At 43.3% G+C, this 26,306-nt stretch overlaps 1 protein-coding gene across 1 annotated transcript in view; it reads right to left on the bottom strand.

Annotated features, from left to right (window-relative positions):
* LOC138276386 (adhesion G protein-coupled receptor E1-like) overlaps positions 1-26,306 on the bottom strand; it is a 718,998-nt gene that overhangs the window by 67,521 nt on the left and 625,171 nt on the right. The window contains exon 10 of the mRNA XM_069219188.1: positions 25,140-25,329. Coding sequence (XP_069075289.1) covers positions 25,140-25,329 — 190 coding nt within the window. The remainder of the gene's footprint in view (positions 1-25,139; positions 25,330-26,306) is intronic.

The raw sequence follows: 26,306 nt of genomic DNA, 5'->3' as shown, positions 1-26,306 counted from the left end.
GGGATCTTTTCCCACATGCGGTAGGGTGTGATGTGTTGGTGGTGGTGTGTGGGAGGTTTGGAGAAGAAGAAGTGGACGCAGTGGTGGTCAGTCCAGTGGAGTTCGGTTGTGTGAGTGTAGGTTATGTTGTTGCTCGAGGTGAAGATTGTATCTAGTGTGTGTCCTGCTGAGTGGGTGGGTGCCGTGACCAGTTGTTTGAGTCCGAGGTTCGTGAGGTTATCTAGAAGGGATGAGGAGTTGTGGTCGTGTGGGTTCTCCAGGTGAAAGTTAAAGTCACCAAGGAGGATGTAGTCTGTGGAGGTGAGGGCATGAGGGCTGATGGTGTCAGCGATGGTGTCACAGAATGGTGGTCTGTATCTGAGTGTTCTTCTCAGGGAGGTGATGTTGTCTATGTGAATTAGGAAGTGCATGTGTTCTGCGCTGTCTAGGGTGTTGTGTGTGTTGGTGGTGACCTTAATGGTGTCTTTGTGCATAATGGCGATGCAACCTCCTTGTTTGTTTAAGCGGTCTCTGCGATGGAGTTTGTAACCATCAGGGGTGGCTGTGGCTATGTCTGGCTCAGATAAGTGGTTCGTCCAGGTTTCCATGAGGAAGACGATGTCTGGTGAGTGTGATGTGATAAGGTCCCAGAGTTCTATGGCATGCTTATGTAAGGAGCGGGTGTTTAGGAGTGGGCAGTTAAGGTGGTTGTGGGGGCTGTTGTTGTTGTGGTGCGCAATGGTGTTATTGTGAAGGGTTTTGGTGTTGCTGTGGGTTGTGGTGTGTTGTCGTGAAGTGTGTTCGGGTTGTGGGGCTTGTTGGGGTAGGGTCTGTTGGGATGGGTGGGGGCAGTGTGGGAGTCTGCTGCATTAAAGTTGTGGTGTTTGTTGTGGGGAGCGTTGGGGTTGGTGTGGGGCATGTGGTTGTTTCTGGTGTTAGTGGGGGAGCAGGAGAACCGGCAGGCATAGCAGGTGAAAAGTCCCTGCGTGTGTTTGGGGTTGGCTTGGGTGCAGACAGGGAGTGGTCCTGGGTTGAGGGAGTGGAGTGTGGTTGTAGAGTAGTGTTGTCTGGGGGGTCTGGGTTAGGGGTACCAGGGGGACTGGAGCTGGAAGTGGTCCAGGCTCAGACGGGCGCAGACGGGCTTGCCTCTGCCGTGCCAAAGAGGGTGGGGTGGGAGGGTGGAGCAGCTAGGAGGAGGGAGGGCCAATGGGTGTGCACGGGGCGGGGCTGCAGGGGAGGCAGCGGCAGGGGAACAGTGACCGGCCGGAGCCAGTGCAGAGAAAATGGGAGGTGAGAACCAGGAGAAAAACGAGAGTTAAACGGGGGCAGGGGGGCAGAGACGCGCTGAAACAAAACGGCAAAACTAACAGCAATATAAATTACAAAAACAGATTATGGCACACACAGAGGGAATTACTCGGGGAAGGGAAACATGGCAAAACTAACGCCAATAAAAATGACAAAAAACAGATTTTGGCAAAACACAGAAGGAATTACTTGGGGACAGGAAACATGGCAAAACTAACGGCAATAAAAAATCACCAAAAACAGATTATGGCAAACACATAAGGAATTACTCGGGGAAGGGAAACACGGCAAAACTAATGGCAATAAAAATCACAAAAACAGATTATGGCAAACACAGAAGGAATTACTCACGCGAGGGCAGCAGGAAAAGCCTCTCACTAGGTACCAGGGATGAGGTGCAGGTGGGTGCCTGCGGGTGGAGGAGGGCCTCAAACTGCTGTCCAGATGGCAGTCTAACAGTATCAGGGGCACGGGGGCAGGCTGGTGGAGCCAAGTGAAACTCCTGGCCAGAGACAGTGAGGGAGTTTACACCTGCTACAAGGTGTAAACGTAATGTTTTGGAATAATTTTTCTAGTTAATACAGAAGTTCATTACACACAATTGACACAATAGATACTTTCACAAATAAAATACAGTTTGTATTTGCCAATAACAGAACTCAAATGAACATGAAAAGTCGGAAGATCTGTCAAATACGGCTTTGAAATACTTATTGTGACCATTCATACACCATTTATCATGTAACGTTTCAAATGGTTTTAGTCTCCATTTCTCATTCAAGGAGTCTTATAGCAGCTATAGGGTTTTCAAAAACTAGTGCCTCCAATAGTTGAAGAGGTGGGGTAGTGGTATTTTAATCACTTTCTGCACTGGTAGATGGCTGGTTGGCACTGGAGCTAAAAGAATGTGCTGCTTTTTTTGCTGGAAAAGTAGCAACTCAGGTTTAAGAATCGAAGGCCCATATTTATACTTTTTTATCGAAAAATAAAATTACATTTTGACAGTTTGCGCCACTTTTGCGTCAGAAAATGATGCAAATGCGGCACTAAAAAAGTATAAATATGGGCCCAAATACCTACAGAGCAGATCACAGCACACCATAATGCACTAACAAACAACAAAGCAAAAAAAGCAAATGAAAAAAACATAATAGGGTATAACACAAGAAACATAACACAACAAGTGCATTACAGTACAACACAATGCAGTATTGCAACAGAAAAATACAACAGAATAAAAAATAGTACAGCACACCGCCTTCACATAAATAAAAATTAAAACACAAAATAACAACACAACAACACAACTTCACAACAACACAATCTAAAAATACAACACCAAACCACAACACTTTGCAGCAGAAAAAAACAGGATAGCAAAAACACAATAATACAGTTAAAAACTTAACGGCAGGGTAGCAACTCAACATAACAGTGTGGTACAAGTACACCAACAGAATGCATCACAATACCATACTTCTAAAACAGCACAACAGTTTGCTACAAAGAAACAGAACAAAACATAACAAAAGGGGAACCACGAAACAAAACAACGCATTTGAATCACACTACAGCACCTAACGCAGCACAACCTAACTGCACAATTGTATGTTTCTGTTGTGTTCAGTGTTATTGCTTTATTGTGTAGATATGCCGTGTGATGTATTGGTGCGTTGCGCTTTTGATATGCGTTTTTTTGCTGTCATTGTATTGTATTTTTGATGCTTTTGTTGTGTGTTTGTTGAGTTATTGTTGCATTGATGTATTATTACGTTATGCTGTCATACGGTATTGCTAGAGATCTTGTGTTGATGTGGTGTTACTGTTCCTCATTCACATTTGCACACTTGCATTTGACACATTATCACCTCTACAAATCTGCTTGCATAATAGATAATACATTGGGAAAATATGTTTTCACTGTTTATCGTATTACTATGCCCCTGAGAGAGCGTAGTTTAAATATTACATATGCTAAACGTGAAATGTTATATAAATGCCTAACAATGCTGTATAGAAAACGACAATAAATAGTAGTTGCTTAACGTGTATTTGAATTATGTAAATGAAACGTGAAAATACCATTGCGTACACAAACTAATATTAATTATAAAAATGATTGCTTGCATCATAATTAATCGAACTTATATTGGCATTTACAATATTGCATTAAAAACCCATAGGCCTTAAGTTAGAGTGAGCTGCGTATTTAGCTGCCTAACTCTTATATTAAAGCATTTTTCTCTGTTTTTCAGTGTGCTGATTCGTGAAGGGCCATGACCCTGCATTTTGTTCTTTTCCTTCGTTTCATGTAGCCAATTTCATCCTGTTCTCATCCGCATATTAGTTGCCTTAGTATAAGTTTTATACAGATTTTGAAACAAAAGTATACGAAAGAATGTACAAGGACATTTAACCGTGGACAAAGAAGCTCATGACCGAGAAACGTGCCAAGACGGTGATGAAACCCCCCGGATGTGCCACCTACGAAGACGTCAATTATGAAGACCAATCAAAGTGTTATAACTTATCGTGGGGTGACAATTGGGATTACCTAATGTATAATTTGATAGGTCAAAGATAGTGGGGTATAGTGAATATCCAATAGAATTTTGGGGGAAGGGATTACAAAAAAGGGATAAAAACCGCCAGGAACAGGATGGCGGTGAGCGGGTCGGAATCCCCATGGCGGCGCAGCAAGCTGCGCCGCCATGGCGGATTCCCATGGGCAGAGGAAAGTCTGCGGTACACCGCCGACTTTCCGTTTCTGGCCGCGGCTGTACCGCCGCGGTCAGAATGCCCGGCGGAGCACCGCCAGCCTGAAGGACCGCCGGGGTCAGAATGACCCCCTTACTGTGTAAAACAAAATGTTCAATTACCTGTTCCAATGACGGAATTGAAGTACAGACAAATAGTGATGATGAGGGAGATGAAAGTCAGTTTTTAGAGGAAGAGACAGGAACAAATGAAGACTACCCTCAGATTACTCTATTCCTGATGCATACCTTGATTGATTTGCCTGTTGAACTACAGGGAACGGTAACGGAGAAGGTGTGGGACCTGACTGGGAAAGAGGTAGGACTGATAAAAGGGGTACAACCAGTTAAAGTCCAGATAAAACCGAATACAGTGTTCCCTCAAGTGCCACAATACCACATGACTCAAGATGTTCTCATCGAAGTATCACAAATAATTGCAGACTTTCTCAGGCAGGGAGTTCTGAAAGAGGTCTTGAGCAGTCCATGTAACTCCCCCATAATGGGTGTAAAGAAGCCCTGTGGAAAGGTCCGAATTGTACAAGATTTGAGAATAATAAATTAAATTGTGATAAAATGTTGTCCTGTGGTGCCCAACCCAGCAGTAATAATGTTCCAGGTCCCCTGTGATGCTGAATGGTTTACTGTAGTAGACCTATCACAAGCCTTCTTTTCGATACCTCTTCATGAGGACAGCCAATTTTTGTTCAGTTTTAAATTCCTGGATAAGGTGTACAGGTGGTGCAGAATTCCTCAAGGGTTCTCTGAGTCACCATCCATCTTCAATCAGATATTGAAGAAGGATTTGGAGCCACTGGTGCTGCCTTTTAATTCAACTCTTGTGCAGTACATCGATGATTTGCTCATTGCATCCAAAACCAGAGACAGTTGTAAATACAATACCATTGCATTACTGAATCATCTGGGAAAGAATGGGCATAAGGTGTTACCCAGAAAGCTACAATACTGTCAAAAGGAGGTGAAATACTTTGGACATTTGATTGAAAAGGGTTCCAGGAGAATATCAAAGGAAAGAATAACAGCTGTCTTGCAAATGAACCCTCCAACAACAAAAAGAGATGTCATGATGTTTCTGGGAATGGTGGGCTACTGTCGCCAGTGGATACCCAACTTCTCGATCATTTCAAAACCATTGATAAAGCTAACAGGCAAAGAGATAAAGGATGAGCCATATACTATAACTTTGTCTAAGGAAGAACTTGAGTCCTTTATGGAGCTAAGAGAATGTATGTGCAGGGCACCAGCATTAGGAATGCCAGACTATGAGAAACCTTTTCTGTTGTTTTGTCATGAACGTGATGCTTGTTTTTTGTCTGTCTTAACACAGTTCCATGGAGATGCGAATCGCCCTGTAGCATATTTTTCAGCTACCTTGGACCCTGTCGCAGCAGCTTTACCGGGTTGTCTGTGTGCAGTTGCAGCAGTTGGTCAGAGCCTCACACAATGTGAAGGCATTGTCATGGTATATCCCCTAACAGTAATGGTTCCACATTCAGTTGAAATTCTGTTGACTCGAACTAAAACTCAACACATGACAAATGCACGACTCACTAAGTATGAGACGATCATATTAGGGTCACCCAACGTTTCTTTGAAGCGGTGCAGTGTATTGAACCCAGCAACTTTACTTCCTGTTGAAAACACTGAGATTAAAAATGAGGAGGAATTTGGACATGATTGTCTTGAAGTAACTGAACTGTGCACCAAACCTCGTCCAGATATTCAGGACACCCAATTGAAAGAAAATGACTGCATTATGTTTGTTCATGGGTCCTGTCTAAGAGATTCTGTGGGAACGCTGAGAGCTGGTTACGCGGTATGTACTATAACCGGCATTGTTGAAGCTTCCTGGCTTGAAAAAGTGTTTTCCGCACAAGTGGCAGAACTAATTGCCCTTACTAAGGCATGCCATTCAGCTGTAAATTTGAAAGTCACTATCTATACCGACAGCAGATACGGATTTGGAATCGTGCATGATTTTGGCCAACTTTGGTCCCAGAGAGGTTTCATGACCTCATCTGGTTCACCTGTGAAAAATGGTGAATACATAAAAGATTTGTTACATGCAATTCAGTTACCTCTTGAAATTTCCGTGGTGAAATGCAGAGCTCATACCAGATCACAAGACTTTGTGTCCATGGGAAACGGTTATGCAGATCAAGTTGCAAGGGTTTGTGCATTGAACTGTATATCGTTCAAGGAGCAATGGGAACTATTACCCCAGACTGAAAATGACACATGTTTGAATCTTGCATTGAGAGTAGTCGATACCTTAGATGAGTTAAAGACATTACAGAGTCGTCCAAATAAAGAAGAAAAACGTTCTTGGCAAAGAATGAAATGTACCCAGAGAGCTGATGATATATGGGTTTCAGAGGAAGGAAAATTAGGGCCATATGTACGAACACTTTTTCCCATAGACACAGAATGGGTAAAAACCTTTGCTACATCTGGCCCTTAGTTCTACCAAATAGCCTTTTATCACAATTTGCCCGATTGTACCATGGACAGGCTCACCTTAGGAGGGACGCAATGATCAGGTCATTTAAAATTGATTGGTTCAATCCAAAATTCAGACATGGGGCTGAGTTCATTTGTCACAGGTGCATCATCTGTCAACAGATGAATGCGGGAAAAGGGACAGTGGTAACTTTGAGCCACATTGGGAGAGCTGGAGGTCCATTTAGCAAGATGCAAATGGATTTCATTGAGATGCCTGTTTGCGGAGGATTGAAATATGTGTTGGTGATTGTGTGTGTTTTCAGTCACTGGATTGAGGCATACCCTACACGAAGAAATGACAGTCTCACAGTTGCGAAATTACTACTCAGGGAACTAATACCAAGATTCGGGTTTCTGGTCTCTATAGAATCAGATAGGGGCAGACACTTCGATAATGAGGTGATCAAACTTCTGTGTGCTGCACTTAACATCGAACAGAAGCTACATTGTAGCTATCGCCCTGAAGCATCAGGACTAGTAGAACAGATGAACGGTACCCTGAAATCGAGAATGGCAAAAATGTGTGCTGCTACCAATATGAAGTGGCCAGATGCATTACTTCTAGTGCTGATGTCAATGAGAAACACCCCAGATAAGAAAACGGGATTGTCCCCCCATGAAATCCTCATGGGTAGAGCTATGAGGTTACCAGCAGTACCTGCAAATGCTCTAGTGAATATTACAGATGATATGGTGTTGGATTACTGCAAAGGTTTGGCTGATGTGATTCGCTCTTTCGCTCACCAGGTGGAAGCTAACACTTTGCCACCGATTGGGGATCCAGGCCACTCTCTGCAAGCTGGTGACTGGGTGGTTGTCAAAAAGCATGTGAGAAAGTCGTGTTTGGAGCCACGCTGGAAAGGGCCCTATCAAGTGATCTTGACAACTACCACTGCTGTAAAGTGTGCCGGAATTCCAAACTGGATACATGCCAGCCACACCAAAAGGGTAAAGTGTCCAGATGAAGAAGAGTTCATAGTTACCAGTACGCCTGTTTCAGAAGGAGAAGTCTCAGGTCTAGAAAACAGTCAAGAAAGAACTGAGACTGCTGGAGAACTCACTGAGAACAGCCTCGTCCCTCAAACAGTCAATGAGTTCGAGAGAGGTGACAGAGAGCCTATCTCAGTAGAAACGACAAGAGGACAAGATCAAGAAGAAGTTCTCCCAGAAATAGACAGATACGGGCTAGAACTTGAACCTGGTACAGACCCAGAAGAAGAAGAAGAAGAGGAAGGAGAAATAGTAGAGAGAAGTCAGAGTGAGCCGAAATCTCCTGAGCCAATTGCAGGTCCATCAAGTGAAAACACCATAGTACAAGAGGAGGGTGCTGTCCAAAGTCCTGAAAAGACGCATCAGACACATAAGGGTGATGACAGACCAAACAAACCGCTTTCTAAAATAAGAGGTGTACCAAGAGACACAGTAATAGAGGAAAGTGATACATCTCGAGTAGAAGAATTAAGCGAAGGAGAACAACAAGGTGAACGGAAGTTGAAAAGAAAAAGAATTGCAAAAAGGAGATATACAGGTCCTGAATGGGCATATGCTACAACAGCTGAATGGCAACAAGAATTCCTGGCATTCTGTTTTGATCGAGAAGTACCAGGCCAAAACTACGGTACCTGAACGAATCTGAGGAAATCTTGGTTAAAATCTGAAACTGAAAATTGAAAGAAAAGGAGAGACTTTATAAATTACCTAAAGTGACATTAGAACCAGATTGACTTTTAAAACCTGATTACAACAAGCTGCTAACCTGATTTGACAAAAGGGGTCCTGGAGTGAGTGAAGACGCTGTAAATACACGCAGAAAGTCAGAGAATTTTAAACCATCCTCTAGTTGATTGTTGCTCTACTATCTGATTCTATACAAGCATGGCTAATAATAGAAGTAGTAGTAAGGGAAGTAAAGTGTGTGGTTGGCTAGGACTTATAATAGGTGTTGTGTGTGCAGTAATAATTGTGGGAGTGATGGTAGGAATGCCATGGATAGAGAAAGAAACCATTAATGCTACTTTAAAACCTGAAACTACCACACTAACACCGTGGGAAAGATTTGAGCAGGATGCAAGACACATGCATGAGGGAACTAATGCAAAAGGGGAACTTTCTACTAATGTCTTCTATCGCTTACTAAATGAGTATGTGGAAACTATGGATGCGAAAGATTGTTATGTCTGTACTAAAATTCCTTCGTCTGTACAGGAGGGAGTTACATGCCATAGTCTCCCTCTTACTTACGAAATTAGCTGCAGCTTGCTACTAACAAGGTTCTACAATCAAGAGCATGTGCAATACTTTTATTCAAACTTAGACGTTGTGTTTTCTTTTGTGCCTGTGATTGAATTTTTAAATAAATTGGCTAAAGAACATGATATAAAAATAGTTAGAGGATTCTTTGAGCCAACGCTTACATTTGGGACAGACTATGCACATCGCAATAACTTGACTTGCTTATTATCACCTGTTGAGAAAAGCTTTTTAGATTACACTGATGATAGACGCAAAGCATTGAAAGAAAGATTAGAAAAAGGGTTAGAGAAACGCACATACGCAAATGATTATGCTTACACCGCAATCAAGACACAAGGAAAATTAGCTATAGATGCATTAAACGTAGGTAGGCTTTGTATATATAGGCCAAAATCCGAGCAAGACAACCTGTTTGTGGGAACAAGTGAGTGCAGGCATGTGTTTTTGTTTCAGAGTAAATGGACCTTTATGCTGAATGGACAGGATCCAGCGATCCCTGGGATCTATTACATCTTTGGGCTAAATGCTTATTACCGTCTCCCTAAGGGATGGTATGGGACATGTTATTTGGGAATAGTATTCCCAAAGATTTACCAGATTGATGACTTAAAACAGATACCTAAGACGTTTGAATTACAACATCCTAGACAAAAACGAGAATCAGTGGCGGCTGTCATTGGTGACATATTTGGAGCTATAATCCCTTCAGTAGGGGTTATCTTAAATTCTATGAAGATACAGAAGTTGTCTACTATTGTGGATAACATGTTGACAAATTTTACAGGGGCTATACTCCTGATGGATACTGAACTTGCTGCAGAAAGAGCTGTGACTCTTCAAAATCGGCTTGCTTTAGACATTCTTTTAGCAAAGAGTGGGGGGGTCTGCGAGATGCTCAAAGAGCGTCATTGTTGTTCATTCATTCCAGATAACAGTAAAAAGATTAGAAGTATGCTTACTAACCTTACTAGAGATAGTACAGATTTGAAGGATTTGAAAGAACTTGGTGTTTGGGAGAAATTTGGAAAGGGAATTGCCAGGGTTGGGAGCTGGTTTACCAACATTTGGAATGGGGTACTTGCAAAAATGTTGATGGGTCTATTAATTGTTCTGGTTTGTCTATTAGGATTATGGGGGGCATGCAAAATTAATGACAAAATAAAGAGAAATTGGACTAAAAGAACCAGGAGAAACGAAGAAAGTGAAAGAGAGAAAATGTTCAACGAAATTTGGGAAAGTTCACATAAAGGGCAAGCTGTTGAAATGCGTATTATGCGCAATGTGAAAAATTAAAAGTAAAAGGTTTTTGTGATGACGAGCGTCATCAGAGGAGGGACTGAGAGAGAGCGTAGTTTAAATATTACATATGCTAAACATGAAATGTTATATAAATGCCTAACAATGCTGCATAGAAAACGACAATAAATAGTAGTTGCTTAACATGTATTTGAATTATGTAAATGAAACATGAAAATACCATTGCGTACACAAACTGATATTAATTATAAAAATGATTGCTTGCATCATAATTAATAGAACTTATATTGGCGTTTACAATATTGCATTAAAATCCCATAGGCCTTAAGTTAGCGTGAGCTGCAGATTTAGCTGCCTAACTCTTATATTAAAGCATTTTTCTCTGTTTTTCAGTGTGCTGATTCATGAAGGGCCATGACCCTGCATTTGTTCTTTTCCTTCCTGTCATGTAGCCTATTTCATCCTATTCTCATTTTCATATTAGTTGCCTTAGTATAAGTTTTATACAGATTTTGAAACGAAAGTATACGAAATAATGTACAAGGACATTTAACCGTGGACAAAGAATCTCATGACCCGAGAAACGTGCCAAGACAGTGATGAAACCCCCCGGATGTGCCACCTACGAAGACGTCAATTATGAAGACCAATCAAAGTGTTATAACTTATCGTGGGGTGACAATTGGGATTACCTAATGTATAATTTGATAGGTCAAAGATAGTGGGGTATAGTGAATATCCAATAGAATTTTGGGGGAAGGGATTACGAAAAAGGGATAAAAACTCATATCACAAAGGGACAAAAAAATTAGGTAGGGAATGCTATCGATTTTATTCAGAAACTCTGTCACTCTGTTTGGTGATTTAAGGCTTAAATAAACCATCCTTATCCTTAGACTACCCTTACACTTCTCCTCCTTAAGAGGGATGTGTCCCCTGCCGTTAGTCGAAGTATACTGACGGCGATCCAACTGATGTCCTGAAGACGAAGACTGATCCTGTGTGCTGACTTAATCCTTGGAGGGTAATTATGACAATGCTACTGTAATTTGTCTGCTTGCTTTTCCTTACTAGGTACCAACTGCTGTATTTTTTAATAGAAACCATAGTTAGATGTTTTCTAAATTAATGTTCTAAATTATTTTGCATGAAGCCCAACATGCTGATGCTAATTAGTGGTTAGGTTAGGTGATTACCCTGACCGACAAATAGACGAGACTGAAATTGTGCTATGCTGAACTGAGACTTACATGATATTCTTTGTATTCTGATCTATGTTTGCTCTGTGTTATATCCTTGTGTTTGTGATCTTTGCGTTACTGAAATCTTATCACAGTTGCCATATTATGACTATGCCCTTTTGCTTCTTGTTTTGAGATTGACACTTCTATTAGTAGATTGTAATCAACAGGGAATAAAACTCATAAAAATTCTAACAAAGGTGTGGTTATTCATGGCTGAAAGGTCATGGTCGCGTTGACAACTTGATTAATGTCTTATTCCAAAGTAAAATATATTGTGGTGATAAATATTGATGACGTCATTGATATATTGCTTGACATCCTGGTCAGTTATCTTGTCCTGCGGTGTCTCACCACTGGGTCCAAAGACTCATCGGCCTAAAACGAGTCCTAATGTGTATACAACTGACATAAAGGGACGCGTTAACACCCCCAAGGACATGTGATTGTGACAGCCAAAAAGTTTGAGACCAATATATTTTCCTTTTCAACATCCCAAATTTCGGAGGCTCTTTTACCCATGATTCATCAAGCACTTGGGGCAGTATCACGATTCCATTCTTAGAGATGCGCAGAAGCAGAACGGATCCATGCATTTTTTCCCTAAAGCTGCATTGTCTGCAGGACACAGAATCTTCAAATTAATGAATGAATTTGAGCCACGGCAGCTCAGAAACACAGAGATGAAATCACACCTCTAGCTATTATTATGCGTGGTCCGTAATAATTTCTTTTATTTCCCCGGCCCAGATTTACCAATACCAATGGTCCTGGTAATTTCAAAGGCTAGAAAATAAGAAGAATAACGACTTTTTAGCAGTCGGAAATCGGACTTACTGTGTCGATTTCCAAATGTTTCTCCCAGATATTCACCCCCCCAGAGACTTTCCCTGCTGGTGGAAAACCACTTATCAACAGTAGTCCAGCTGACTTCTAAATTACAGGACCAATGGAGTTCACAGGCCACTCCCAATGGGCCTCCTTGTCCCCGAGCTCTATTGTCTGCAGAACTGTTCAATAAAAAGGCCTATGCTGCTTATAAATGAAGACATGCCTTTTAGAATATTAGGACAAACTATTACTTCTGATGGACACATGGTTAGAGAAAGCAACGAGTAGGCCTGGATAAATAAGCAAACATAAGTAGTAAAAACAATGCCTGGGTTTGAACACAGGGAGACTTGCTTGATAGAATATGCAGGCATCCGGTTACTTCCGTTATATACACGAGTAGTTAAAACAATGAGTTAGAGTTTGTCTTATTATGTGACATAATAAGAGCTAAGGTTCTACCACAAAAGATGTATCAACTTCTCTTTATTTAGCTGAATCTAGAGCTGAGATTTTTATTGAAGAACATGCACCTGTGGTATATGTTTTTATCATACTTATGAGTTTTAATACAATGAACAAGTGGTTTTCTCACTATGACTTACAAGGAGAGGTGAAGGATGTCTCACGTAATATCAACCTCATTGTGGTGGATGTCTTTATATCACACCATATACATGAGGGAATTATGTTTATTTAATGTTAGGAATAACCTGTAATTATAACCATCCTGCGGAGGCCTTAATGCCTTGATGGCCAAAACGCACTGGCTACAAATATGGAGGAGTAAAATAATATCTAATGTGAACTAAAGGACACTTTTCGAGTTTCTAGGGACAAAGGCTTGTCAAAGCATTAGGCACTCTTTTACTTTGTGTACTACCTCTGGATCTCAAACTGGGCACTATAATCATGTGGAAACAATCTAAGTTTATGTTTACAAAGTCGAGTAACTTAATCACATTAGTTCTGAACAATTTCAAAAGCGTGAACGCTGGCTGAAAACCTTTTATAATAAATTTTTAGAAATGGGGTCTCTGGTTGGCAGTCAGTTCGCACTCTCTCCAAGCAGGGACCCTCACTCTAGTCAGGGTAAGGTAGATACACAGCTCAGATAACCCCTGCTCACCCCCTTGGTAGCTTGTCACAAAGCAATCAGGTTTATCTCAGAGGCAATGTGTAAAGTATTTGTACCAACACACACAGTAACACAGTGAAAACACTACAAAAGCACTCAACTCCAGTTTAGAACAATAGCCAATATTTATCTGAGTAAAACAAGACCAAACAGCTATGAATTTTCAAAGATTAAACTTCAATATAGTGCTTAGAAACACACATGCTTCAATTTGGTGTTATCACGGAGTCGTGACAGAGTCATTTCCAACAATTCAACACCAATGGCTCTGGTCCCGGAGTCGCAAGGACTCTCAGATACAGTACCTTTTGAAAATGAGGAAACAAGCCAGTGCATGGAGTCAGGGAATCGAGGGGTCGCTGGATCTGGTGCAGCGTCAGTTCTGGTGCTGAGTAGCAGTGGAGCGGAGGCATCGGTGCTAAGAGTTGGGTCCTTATGGCGGAGCAGGTGAGATGAGTCCTTATGCTCCAGCATGGTCGATGTCCAGCAGGTGAAGATGTGGTGGGGTGACCTCAAAGAGTCACACCACAGGGCTGCAGGCGCTGCAGCAGAGTCGGGTGTCACGGCATTGGTGACATGGCACTCGGGGCTCAAAAAGTCATGGCCCATCAGCAGGGCTGCGGCGGCATCAAGCCAGCGATGTCAGTCGAGGTCATCACTCTCCAGGGGGACCACGGCTTCAGTTGCAGGTGGCATTGCAGGGTCAGGCAGCGGCATCTGTCAGGGCATCGTCCGGCATCGGTGCACTTGTTTTTTCTTGGTTTTCAACCAGCTTTCACTCCCAAGAGCCCAGAAACTGGAGTAGGCACTACCCGGCGAATTAGGGTCGACTGCAAGTGAACCCAGAGACTGAGAGATGAAGTCTTTGATGTCCCTGAGACTTCTTAACAGCAGGCAAGCTCAGTCTAAGACTTTGGTGAAACTTCACAAGCAGGATACACAGCAAAGTCCAGTCTTTGTCTTCTCTAAGGCAGAAGCAGCACTGCAGGCCAACCCTGCAAAGCACACACAGCAAGGGGCAGTACTCCTCCTCCAGCTCTTCAGCTATTCTCCTTGGCAGAGATTCCTCTTGATCCAGAAGTGTTCTAAAATTCTGTGGTTTTGGGTCCACTACTTATATCTGTTTCTGCCTTTGAAGTAGGCAAACTTCAAAGGAAAGTCTCTGTTGTTGACAAGATCCTGCCTTGCCCAGCCCAGGCCCCAGACACACACCAGGGGATTTGAGACTGATTTGTGTGAGGACAGGCACAACCCTTCAGAGGTGAGGTTTCTCTCCACATCAATCTAGGGATCCCCTTTTCTTTTGGATTTTCGTTGTGATATAGCACGTTGCTATGGGGGTTAGCTATTTTTTGATTCATACTTTTATAATCTTTTGCCGTGATGTAGTTGGGTGTGGGACTTCATCATTTTGGTTCTGTCTTTTTTTTTTGTGTTGTATACACATGGAGAGTATTAAGTCATTTGGTTTTTCGGATGGGGACTTTGCTAGAATAGTAGGATCTTCCTCAGATACAGAACAAGCGTTTAGATCTTTTAACACTTTAAAAGATGATTGGATAAAATTGTTGAATCTCAAGAAAAAAACTCGCAGGACTGAGGCACATGCCAAGTTCATCTTAGAGTATCTGAAAGCAGGAGTGATCCCGAACGGTTTGAGGGTCAGAAACATACCGGGCCACTTTGTAGAAATTAAAGTTTTTTGGGAGAAGTGGTCACTTATTTCCAACAGATGTTCAAGAGATTGGATGCTGTTGATTATTGAGACAGCACGGGAAATAGTGACTGTATTATGTAAAGAGATAGAAGAACTAGAAGATAAATTGAAACAAACCAATGCCCTAGAGGAGGCTTAGAAAAAGCTTGAGGAGGTAACCAGTGAGTTTGAGTCATTCAATCAATACTTAAAAAAAAAAGAAAAACGGACAAGTTGAAGAAGGATATTCAGTATTTTACCGTAGAAAGAACTTACCCTTTTCTATCAGAGAACTATTATAAACCATCCAATCAGACACTCCAAGAGAAATCGGATTGGACATCTAGAAGGATTGTGACTTTCTCTGATACCTCCGAGTCAGAAGGTGAGGGCAGCTCATACCAGTTCGATTCTTTTGGAAATAGATGAAACCAGGGTGACCAAACTTTTTTGAATCCCTGTTTTGTAGGCAGCAGAAGGAGCAACCAGAGATCCAGATCCCGCTACAACCGGAACAGCAGGTTTGCAGGGTTGGAACAACCAGCCCAGTTTTTGCAAACAAGAAGAAATCAATATTGGAGGGATTAGTGGATATACCCATTTTTAATCTCAGTAAAGTGTCTCTTGATTGCTCCTTGGAAAAAGTACTCTCAAAGGGGCTATACTTTGTGCCATGTGTTCATGTAAACAAATTTGAAATGTTTAAGGATATGCATGCTTTTTTTAGAAGGATAAGACTCAAAAGATTTTTTGGAACGGAACCCTCTCCTTCTGAACAGAGTAATAGATCGGGACTTTGATTAGCCTCGCATTTTGCTCCGGGGACAGAAATGTTAGAACCTGAAGTCCTTACGTTTGAGAGAGTGGTCCTTAAAAATTAACTAACGCATGTAGATTTATACCTAAACCACGTCCGAACTTACAGAAAGATGAGAAAATTGCTCTGAAGACTTTACAAAATAATAAACAAATTGTGATCAAGCCTTGTGATAAAGGAGGAGGAATTGTTGTGCTTGACTTCCATCAATATGCTACCGATATGTACAGGATGTTACAATGTGAGGAATTCTATAAAAAAATATCATTAAATCCGGAAAAGAGAATTAAGGACAAGATAAGAGAAAGGAGTCAGATAGCACTACAACATGAGGTGATCTGTGAAAAAGAATTTGAATTTCTCACTCTTAAAAACAAGCAACTTCCAGTAATATATGGTTTACCTAAAATGCATAAGGATTTGGTTGATCCCCCACTTCTACCAATTGTGTCCATGATTGGCTCAGCAATTGAGCCGTTGCCCAAATACGTAGACAGCTTTTTGAAACCCTTGGTGGCGGAGCTACCATCATACGTGAGAGACACAGGACATATGATCTCAAAAGTAGATATTAAATTTGATCCAAATACTGAATACATAGTTACCATGGATATAGAGGCGTTGTATACAAACATTCCCCAGGCACAAGCATTGGAGGTTGTGAAACAAATTTTACAACAGATGCAATCTGATCCTTTGAAACAGTTCATTGGTGACTGCTTGGAGACAGTCCTATACAATAATTTCTTTGAGTTTAATTCAGATATATACCATCAGGTAAAAGGAGTCAGCATGGGAGCAGCATGCGCTCCAAGTGTTGTAAATCTATATGTTGGTCAGTTTGAAGCAAAATACATCTAGAATGAGGTTGCAGCATTTTACGAAAATGTTACCAGGTGGGCAAGATATATAGATGACATGTTTTTTATCTGGAAGGGATATGAAGAACAACTACAGGAGTTTCTAATGTGACTGAATCTATGCAACACTAATGTGAAATTTACTATGAAATATGATCAACATCACATAGAATTTTTTAGATATTTGTATGATACACAATGAGAGAACTCTTTCGCTATCCCTGTATGTAAAACCTACAGCTAGAAACACCTTGCTGCACTATGATAGTTATCATCCCAGCAGTCAAAGGCATAATATCCCCTTTAGTCAATTTTTGCGAGTGTGCGAAGGAATTGCACTCAGGTGAGTGAGTTTATGCGACATTCAGAGAGTTTAGCTAAGAAGTTCATGTCACGAGGATATCCCCCTAAATTGGTCAAAGACTCTTTAAAGAGAGCTAAATATTATGATCGAAATGTAATGTTCCAGACACATGAAAGAGACTCTAGCAACAGATTAGTCTGCTCAATTCGGCATTCAAATATGAATGACAAGATTTGCAAAATAATAAATTCACAGTGGCACATTCTTAATTCTAGATCAGAGGTTGAACCACTGGAAAAACCATTGTTTGCGTTCAAGAAAAACAATAATCTGAGAAACGTGTTGGTCAAATCGAACATGAAGACTTCTAATGAATGGGTGCAAAAATCTATCTGTGGCCACGAGCCGATACTGGGTAATCACCAATGTGGTTCATGCGGCGCATGTAAGGGTGCCGTAGTCTCAGATACAATAACTTGTAACAATAAAAATGTCCAACTAAGAAATATGACTAATTGTAGAACCAAGAACATTGTTTATCTGATCATTTGCCCATGTAACCTAGGCTATGTGGGGGAAACAGCAAGAGAATTCAGATACAGATATTACGGACATTGTTCGGCATGTAGGACAAAAAAACTAAATGCCCCTCTTGTCTCTCACTGGCTAGAACACAAGCATAGTGAGGTAGACATTAGATGGACTATTCTGGAAAAGATTGTTACTAGAGAAGGTGATGACCCAGACAGAAAAAGGAAAAAATGTGAATATTTTTGGATTTTTCTATTGGATACATTCCAAAAAGGGCTAAATGAGGAAATCCCATTTCAAAATGCTATGTGGTAGTTATACAGAAGGTTTGGGGCCATGGCAGGATGACTCTTTAGTGATCTGTCCCCATCAAGTGCCTTATAGTGCTAAACTGCCCGTGTTTAATTTTTAAACTCTGGGTTGATCTATGACATGGTGTACTGTTAGATCTATGAAATGACGAAGTGCAGAGTATGTATCTCGTTGGCTTGGTTTAAATTGCTTTGAAGTAGTTCCTTGTGTATTATTTTCTCATTCTAAGATGGCAGCCACAAAACACACATAGGCGTCTACTCCTTGTAGTCCGTTTTTGATGCTCTACCATGAGCGTCTGAAGGCGCGTTAACATCAGGTGAGTATTTAGCAGAACGGATGAGAAACTATGGATTAGCGTTACCGGAGGAGTGTCTAACGGATGCCAGTGTGCTAGTGGATTTAATCAAGAAAAACTGAGCCCTAAAAGACGAGGTAAGCTTCGCAATGAAGTGATTAACCGTATGAAATGTCAACTGGGGCCAAAGGCTTCTCCATAAAAATAACGATGTAGGAAGTTTAGAACGCGGTACTTCCCCAGCGTTTATTATGTCTGAGGGAGGTTGTTTCTAGGTAACGGTTGTCTATAGTCAACAGATATTGGTTTAAATATAGCGCGTTGCGCGATGAGATGATTTGCCTTTATCGAATATTTGTGTATTTCTGTTGTTTACTTTCCCTTTTATAGACATCCTGGAAGTCTACGACTGCGGTCTTTCAATATATTGAAGCATATGTCACGCATTGAAATTAAGATGGTGTCGAACGGTTGTGTTTATACAACACTTGGGGCTATTTTTGTGTTTGGTATCACTTGTTCCTAATTTTCGTTTGTATTTATTCCTTTTTCAGGGTCTATTGGGTTTATCCCATTTTTCACGGCACAGTTAAGGGTTTCATTATTTGTTTCTCTTCTTGTTTATTATTGGTGTTTTTTTAGACATATTGTCACATTAAAATTTTCGCACTACATCACAGCGGATATTCATTTGGTGTTGTTAGCCCCCGTTAAAATAGTATAAAGACATGTCTGACAAATTAATAGACAGTGAATATTAGTGTATTTATTCTGGTGAAAGTATTTTCTCAGTTTGGTGACAGAGTTATGGCCCTGATGAAGGTGGTATAAAGGACCTATTCATTTCGGTATCCACCGAAACGTGCGTTGGCATTTCTCGCTGTGGCTGGCCAAAGGATTCGGAGTATGGTACATTAAGGAGGGTCTCTCACGCCCAGGCTGGCTAAAGAATTCTAAATATTGGACATTAAGGAAGATCTATCAACACGTGCAGAGGCATACTTAATTTGGCTCTTTTTGTTGCGGCCGGCCCTAGGACTTTATTGGATGATCAAGGCTGGTTGAAAGAATTAGATGCATTGAAATCTTTGTATATATTGGATGAATTGTTTAAAGATTAATTGATATCACTTTAGATGAAATAATAAGGAGTTATATTTGTTATTTTGTATTGTATTTTTGAATTTGTTTTAGTTGAAAGTTGTCTCTATTTGTTGTCTTGATATCAGTGTGGTCTGAGCGATGTGTCTTGTTAAGTATTCAGTGTTTGTCTTCATGTCTTTATGTAAGTTGGAATAGTATTTTGAATTATATAATTTTGTATGCATAATAATTCTTTTGGATTTATAATAAAATGTGTCTAGTTTAGATTGTTTGTGGTATTTGTTGATGGACGACTGTACGTAGAAACATATAGGAGAGAGACACTACTTTTTTAAGGCAGGTGTGAGCTCCTCCCTCCCCACTCTAGCCCAGGGGACTCATCAAGATATGGAGGACTCTTCCTAGCTCCCTTTGTGTCACTGTCTAGAGGGAATTCACAAACAGCCCAGCAGTCATTCTGACCCAGACGTGGATTCCACAGGAAGGCAGAGGCACAGAGTGGTAAAGCAAGAAAATGCCAACTTTCTAAAAGTGGCATTTTCAACCTTACAATCTACAAAACAACTTTTCCAAAATCTAAAAAACAACTTTACCAAAATATGTATTTTGAATTGTGAGTTCAGAGACCCCAAACTCCAAATCTCTATCTACTCTACTCCCCATATTAACCTAAGGGAGAGATAGGCCTTGCAATAGTGAAAAACGAATTTGGCAGTATTTCACTGTCAGGACATGTAAGACACATAAGTACTTGTTGTACCTTTGAAATACACTGCACCCTGCCCGTGGGGCTACCTAGGGCCTACCTTAGGGGTGACATACATGTACATGAAAGGAAGGTTTGGGCCTGTCAAATGGGTACACTTGCCAGGTCGAATTGGCAGTATAAAACTGCACACACAGACACTGCAATGGCAGGTATTAGCCATGTTTACAGGGATACTCCTGTGGGTGGCACAATCAGTGCTGCAGGCCCACTAGTAACATTTGATTTACAGGCCCTGGACACCCTTAGTGCACTTTATTAGGGACTTACCAAATATGTCAATCATGGAAAAACCATTCACCAATACAATTTACACAGAGAGCACTTGCACCTTAGGACTTGGCCAGCAGTGGTAAAAGTGCCCAGAGTACCAAAACCATCGAAACTTAAATCCAGCATACAGTCAAAAATACAGGAAGCAGTGGCAAAAGGATAGGGGAAACCAAACCAAGGACGCCTGGTCTAACATAAAGTATGGATAAAGTGCTATGAAATCACAGATACCGATTCACATTTTTTGGCCAGTTAATCCAAATTTGGATTAACTTTACCATATGGTGGTCAGATAAATGCTACAGGTATACAGAATACATACTGAGCTCAATACCAAAGCGATTTTGGGCCTGCTTGACCCTGCTTGACCCTGCTTCCAGCAGGCAGGTCACTCCTCGCTCCGCCACCCCGTGCCACCTCCTCACCGTCCGTTCACTCCTTTAGGCAATTCCCCTGCCGCTGCGTCCCCACGGCCCCTCCCGCCTCCTCACCGGCCGTTCTCTCCTTTAGGCAATTCCCCTGCCGCTGCGTCCCCACGGCCCCTCCCGCCTCCCCCACCTCCTCACTGTCTGTTCACTCCTTTAGGCAATTCCCCTGCCGCTGCGTCCCCGCGGCCCCTCCCGCCTCCACCCACCTCCACACCATCCGTTCTCTCCTTTAGGCAATTCCCCTGCCGCTGCATCCCCTGCGGCTCCTCCCACCTCCCCCCACCTCCTCACCGTCCGTTCTCTCGTTTAGGCAATTCCCCAGATGCTGCATCCCGGCGGACCCTCCCGCCTTCCCTCACCGTTCTCTCCTTTAGGCAATTCCCCTGCCGCTGCGTCACCGCAGCCCCTCCCGCCTCCCCCACCTCCTCACCATCCGTTTTCTCCTTTTGGTTTTCCCGCCGCTGCCATCCCCTGTGGCCCCGCCCCACCAGCCTTCCCATTCACCCAGCCCTCCCTCCTCCCAGCTGCCACTCCCTCCCTCCCCCCCATTTATGGCAGCCGAAGGCGCACCAAAGGCATGCCCGTCTGCGCCCATCCGCGCCAAGACCATGCTCAGCACCATTCCCCCTGGCCCACTCAGACAAACCTACTCACCCTCCACTCACTCAATCCAGGCTCCTGCCCCACCTGCACCCTTTCCAGCCCCTCACACACTCATGGCCCCTTCACCTGCCACACCTGTCATTTCTCCTGCTTCTTGTCCCTCACACCACACACCAACCATAGCGACCCCCCAACAACAAACACAACACCGCCAATGCAATACACACCTGCTCTGCTCCCACCCCCACCAACCAACCCCACAGCACACCACCCCACAACCAGAACACACCCCGCAACAACACCCTCATGCACCACACCAACACCAACACCCTCCACCACAACCACCTCAACTGCCTGCTCCTCAACACCCGCTCCCTTCACAAACATGCCATAGAACTCTGGGACCTCATCACATCACACTCACCTGACATCCCCTTCCTCACGGAAACCTGGACTAACCCCTACTCGGAACCCAACATAGCCATCGCCACCCCCAAGGGATACAAATTCCAACGCAAAGACCGCCTCAACAGACCAGGTGGTGGCATCGCCATCCTACACAGGGACACCATCAAAGTCACCACCAGCTCCCAAGACAATATCAACAACACAGAACACATGCACTTCCTAATCCACATTAACAACAACTCCACCCTCAGAGGTACACTAATATACAGACCACCAGGACCACGCCCCGCCTTCTGCGACACCATGGCCGACACCATCAGCTCGCACTCCCTCACCTCCACAGACTACATCCTCCTCGGTGATTTCAACTTTCACTTGGAGAACCTTCAAGACCACAACTCTACCTCCCTCATAGACAACCTCACCAACCTCGGACTCAAACAACTGGTCACCGCACCCACCCACTCAGCAGGACACGCGCTCGACGCAATTTTCACCTCAAGCCAACACATAGCCTACACCCACACCACCAAACTCCTCTGGACTGACCACCACAGCGTCCACTTCTCCTTCACCAAACCCCCCACACACCACCATCAACACACCACACCCTACCGCATGTGGGACAAGATCCCTACAGAACGCCTGAACTCCCAACTGGCTCAAAACCTCCCCCCCACACCAACGACCCCAACACAGGAGCACACAACCTCTCTAAATGGATCACTACCTGCACAGACACACTAGCCCCCCTCAGAAAACACATTGCCAACTGCAAGATCAAGAACGCCTCATGGTTCACCCCCGAACTCCAAGACTCCAAGCGCAAATGCCACCAAGCGGAGAAAATATGGAGACAAGAACCCTCTACAACCAACCTCTCCACCCTCAAAGCCACCATTCGCACCTATCACCAACTCATACGCACCGCCAAAAGAGATCACTACAAGACACGCCTTGACAACAACTCCCTAAACGGCAAAGAACTCTTCACCATCATTGAAGAGATAGCCAAACCCAAAGCCAGCAACATAGACCCCACACACACACAGCCCCTATGTGACGCCCTCTCCAACCACTTCCACCACAAAATCTTGGACATCCACAACAGCTTCATATCACACACACCCACCACACACACCCCTCACTCACCCAACTCAACCCCCACTCATGACCCCCACTACACTCACCACCTGGGCCCCCACCACACACAAAGAAACCGAAAAAACCATGAACTCCATCCACTCCAGATCCCCCTCCGACCCCTGTCCACATCACTTCTACAACAAAGCCAGACCAACCATCGCCCCCATACTCCACGACATAATCAACTCCTCTTTTGACTCCGCCACCTACTCAGACCCCTGGAAGCACACGGAAGTCACTGCGTTCCTAAAAAAAAACAAAGCCAACCCGGAGATCCTCTCCAACTACCGCCCCGTCTCCCTTTCCCCGCCAAGGTTGCCGAGAAACTAGTCCCGCCTATCCCACTTCCTCGAAGAAAACAACACTCTTGACCCCTCACAATCCGGGTTCTGCAAGAACCACAGCACGGAAACCGCCCTCATCGCATGCACTGACGACATCAGGACCAAAGTCGACAAAGGCGAGACCGTCGCACTCATCCTCCCAGACCTCTTTGCAGCCTTTGAAACTGTCTGCCACCACACACTCCGCAAACGCCTCCACAACATAGGAATTCACCACAAAGCCTTAGACTGGCTCACCTCCTTCCTCACCGACCGGACCCAGAGAGTCTGCCTTCCACCTTTCCACTCCACCGCTACCAAGATCATCTGCGGAGTCCTCCAAGGGTCCTCCCTCAGCCCCACCCTCTTCAACATTTACATGATCCCCCTAGCCAACATCCACCGACCACACGGAACCACTAACCTCTCCTACGCAGATGACACCCAACTCATCCTCTCCCTCACCCGCAGCCCCACCACCGCCAAAACCAACCTACACGCCGCTCTCCCCGACACCGCCAACTGGATGACAACTGACCACCTCAACCTTAACTCCAACAAAACCGGGATCATCATCTTCGGCCCCAACAAAACCATATGGGATGACTCCTTGTGGCCCACCGCCCCAGGCCCCGCTCCCATCCCTGCAAACCAGGCACGCAACTTCGGCATCATCCTGGACCCCTCCCTCTCCATGACACAGCAAATCAATTTACTAACGTCCTCCTGCTTCCACACAATCCGCACTCTAAAAAAATCCTTCAAATGGATTCACCCAGAGGCAAGGAAGACAGCCACCCATGCACTCATCAGCAGCAGACTAGACTACGGTAACACCCTCTACGCCGGAGATACCCTCTACCACACTCAAACTCAAACGCAAACTCCAGAGAATCCAGAACACAGTTGCACGCCTCCTCCTTGGCCTCCCCCACCACGAACGAATCTCACCACACCTCAAATCCCTTCACTGGCTCCCCATAGACAAGAGAATCACTTTCAAGATCCTCATCCACGCACACAAATCCCTCCACAACACCGGCCCGACCTACCTCAACAAAAGAGTGAACTTCCACACTCCCACCTGCAACCTCAGATCAGCAGACCTCGCACTAGCTACAGTCCTGCATCAAACAAACCACCACAGGAGGCAGGGCCTTCTCCTACCTCGCCCCCTCAACCTGGAACTCCCTCCCCACCAACCTCCGCAAAACCAAGGACCTCCTACTCTTCAGAAAAAACCTCAAGACATGGCTGTTCGAACAGTAACCCCACTTCACCCCCCCCCCCACAAGCACCTTGAGACCCTCGCGGGTGAGTAGCGCACTCTATAAAATTTTTTGATTGATTGATTGGGCCTCTTTAATCCATTTAGAGTCACTCCCTATCCCTTCAGTTCAATCAGCTCAATCTTGCAGTGTTCTGCTTTCTCCCTTTGTGAAGCTTTTCCATCTTTCTCTTCTTCTGTCTTTCCCATATGTGCCTTTTGCCTGCAGTAAATGCCTGATACAAAAAATAAGACCTGGCCCCAAAACATAAGTGCTGATGCCCCCCACCAGCAACCACTGGCTCAAATTAAGCATTGCTAATGGTGCAATTCCTGTTAATGATTAAAGTATTAATTAGGTCAATAATGTTTGTGTGCAAATGTATCCCTTAGAAAAGCTTTGCTTTGTGATATAGTAGTCTGGGAGGGGCTGTTCTGTTCTCTATTAAAACAAATGTACACAGCACATAGGATAAGTATTAAGGGCACCATGGTGGCTGTACAGTACTAGTACTTCCTTACAACCAGTGTTGAATGTTGAAAGAAAGAGAACACAAAATGATCATACTTCCAGATATTGAGGAGTGATATAAAAAAGCCACTGATCTCTCACAGGCCAAATTCAGAAAATGAATCAATCAGAAGAGGCAAAGCAAAGTTAGGAGAACAATTCCAGCATAAAATGCAACCAAAGTGGGATGAGGAATTTGTACCTACCAAGTTGTTTAGTTTCAATTCGCTTGCTTCCATTTTCACCCACTGTGGAAAGGGAAGCAAAAATAGTGCTTTCAATGGTTTTTAGGATGGCTGTTGCTATGGTAGAGTCCATGGTAGAGTCCGCCTTCCTGCTGAGACTGGACGAAGAGAAAATTGGTTCCAAAACCTGGCTGAAATCTTCAGTCACATTCTGTGAAAAGAGATAATGGTCTGTGAGAAGTTGTTTTAGTAAATATTTTGGATAGTAACGCTCTGTCAATAGCTTCCTTGGATGGTATCATGCTTTTCAAGAGAAACAGGCTGAAGTGCAAACTTCTTGATTTTGATTTTGAGTGGTGCAGGGAATCATTGCAGTTCTCAAAAGTTAGGCCCAGGTGTGCACTGACACAATGTGGCAGAAGTTCTGACATAGTTTGGGTTTGAGAATTGTTGCATTATGTTAATATTTCTGCACTAAGAAGCCTATTCAGTGTTGATAGCATATCTGCTCTGTATGTATGAGTCTTGGTTTTAGTGTCTTTGCCAGTCTAGTGCTAGTTATCTAGGTTTTAAGTCTATTTTTGAGCCTGCAGTACCCTAATGCAGGGCTAAGACATGCCCATCACTGTAGTGTCCTCCATAGCATGGGTACCTGCCAACGAATATGCCACACATGGAGTTATATATTACATGACATGTTCTTATTCTTCAACGTGTAGCAGCGAACTCAACATTCTAAATCCATTCATTTTACCACGTTCTAACACCTATGTCATCATGCTATGAAGTCCTTCAGGATCCAGAAGGTTCCATCATACATACTCTCAAGACACAACATCTCGCCCTCTGCTAAATAAAAAATTTCAATCTTTGTGCATATCTATACATTATAATTCTTCAATGAGTCTTCTTGGTGCCTTTATGTCTCATCCAGAATGTGTCTTTGGAAACTGGGAATCAATAATCAAGGGTCTATGATCTGCTTTGGTGATGTAGGAGTAATGACAGTCTGGGATTCTCCAAAGGTTCTCTCTGATCCAGTCTCTACATTGACATTAATGTCGGATCAGCGTCAAGCCACCTGTTTGAAGTGCAAGAAATCTCACATGATAGATTTTCTGGGATGTTGGGCTTTCACCATGTGCACTTTGCTGGTTACAACATAAAATTGCTCAGCATCAAAAGGAG

Source organism: Pleurodeles waltl, chromosome 2_2 (assembly GCF_031143425.1).
Source record: "Pleurodeles waltl isolate 20211129_DDA chromosome 2_2, aPleWal1.hap1.20221129, whole genome shotgun sequence".
NCBI lineage: Eukaryota > Metazoa > Chordata > Amphibia > Caudata > Salamandridae > Pleurodeles > Pleurodeles waltl.
This window is presented reverse-complemented; position numbering and strand designations above follow the sequence as displayed.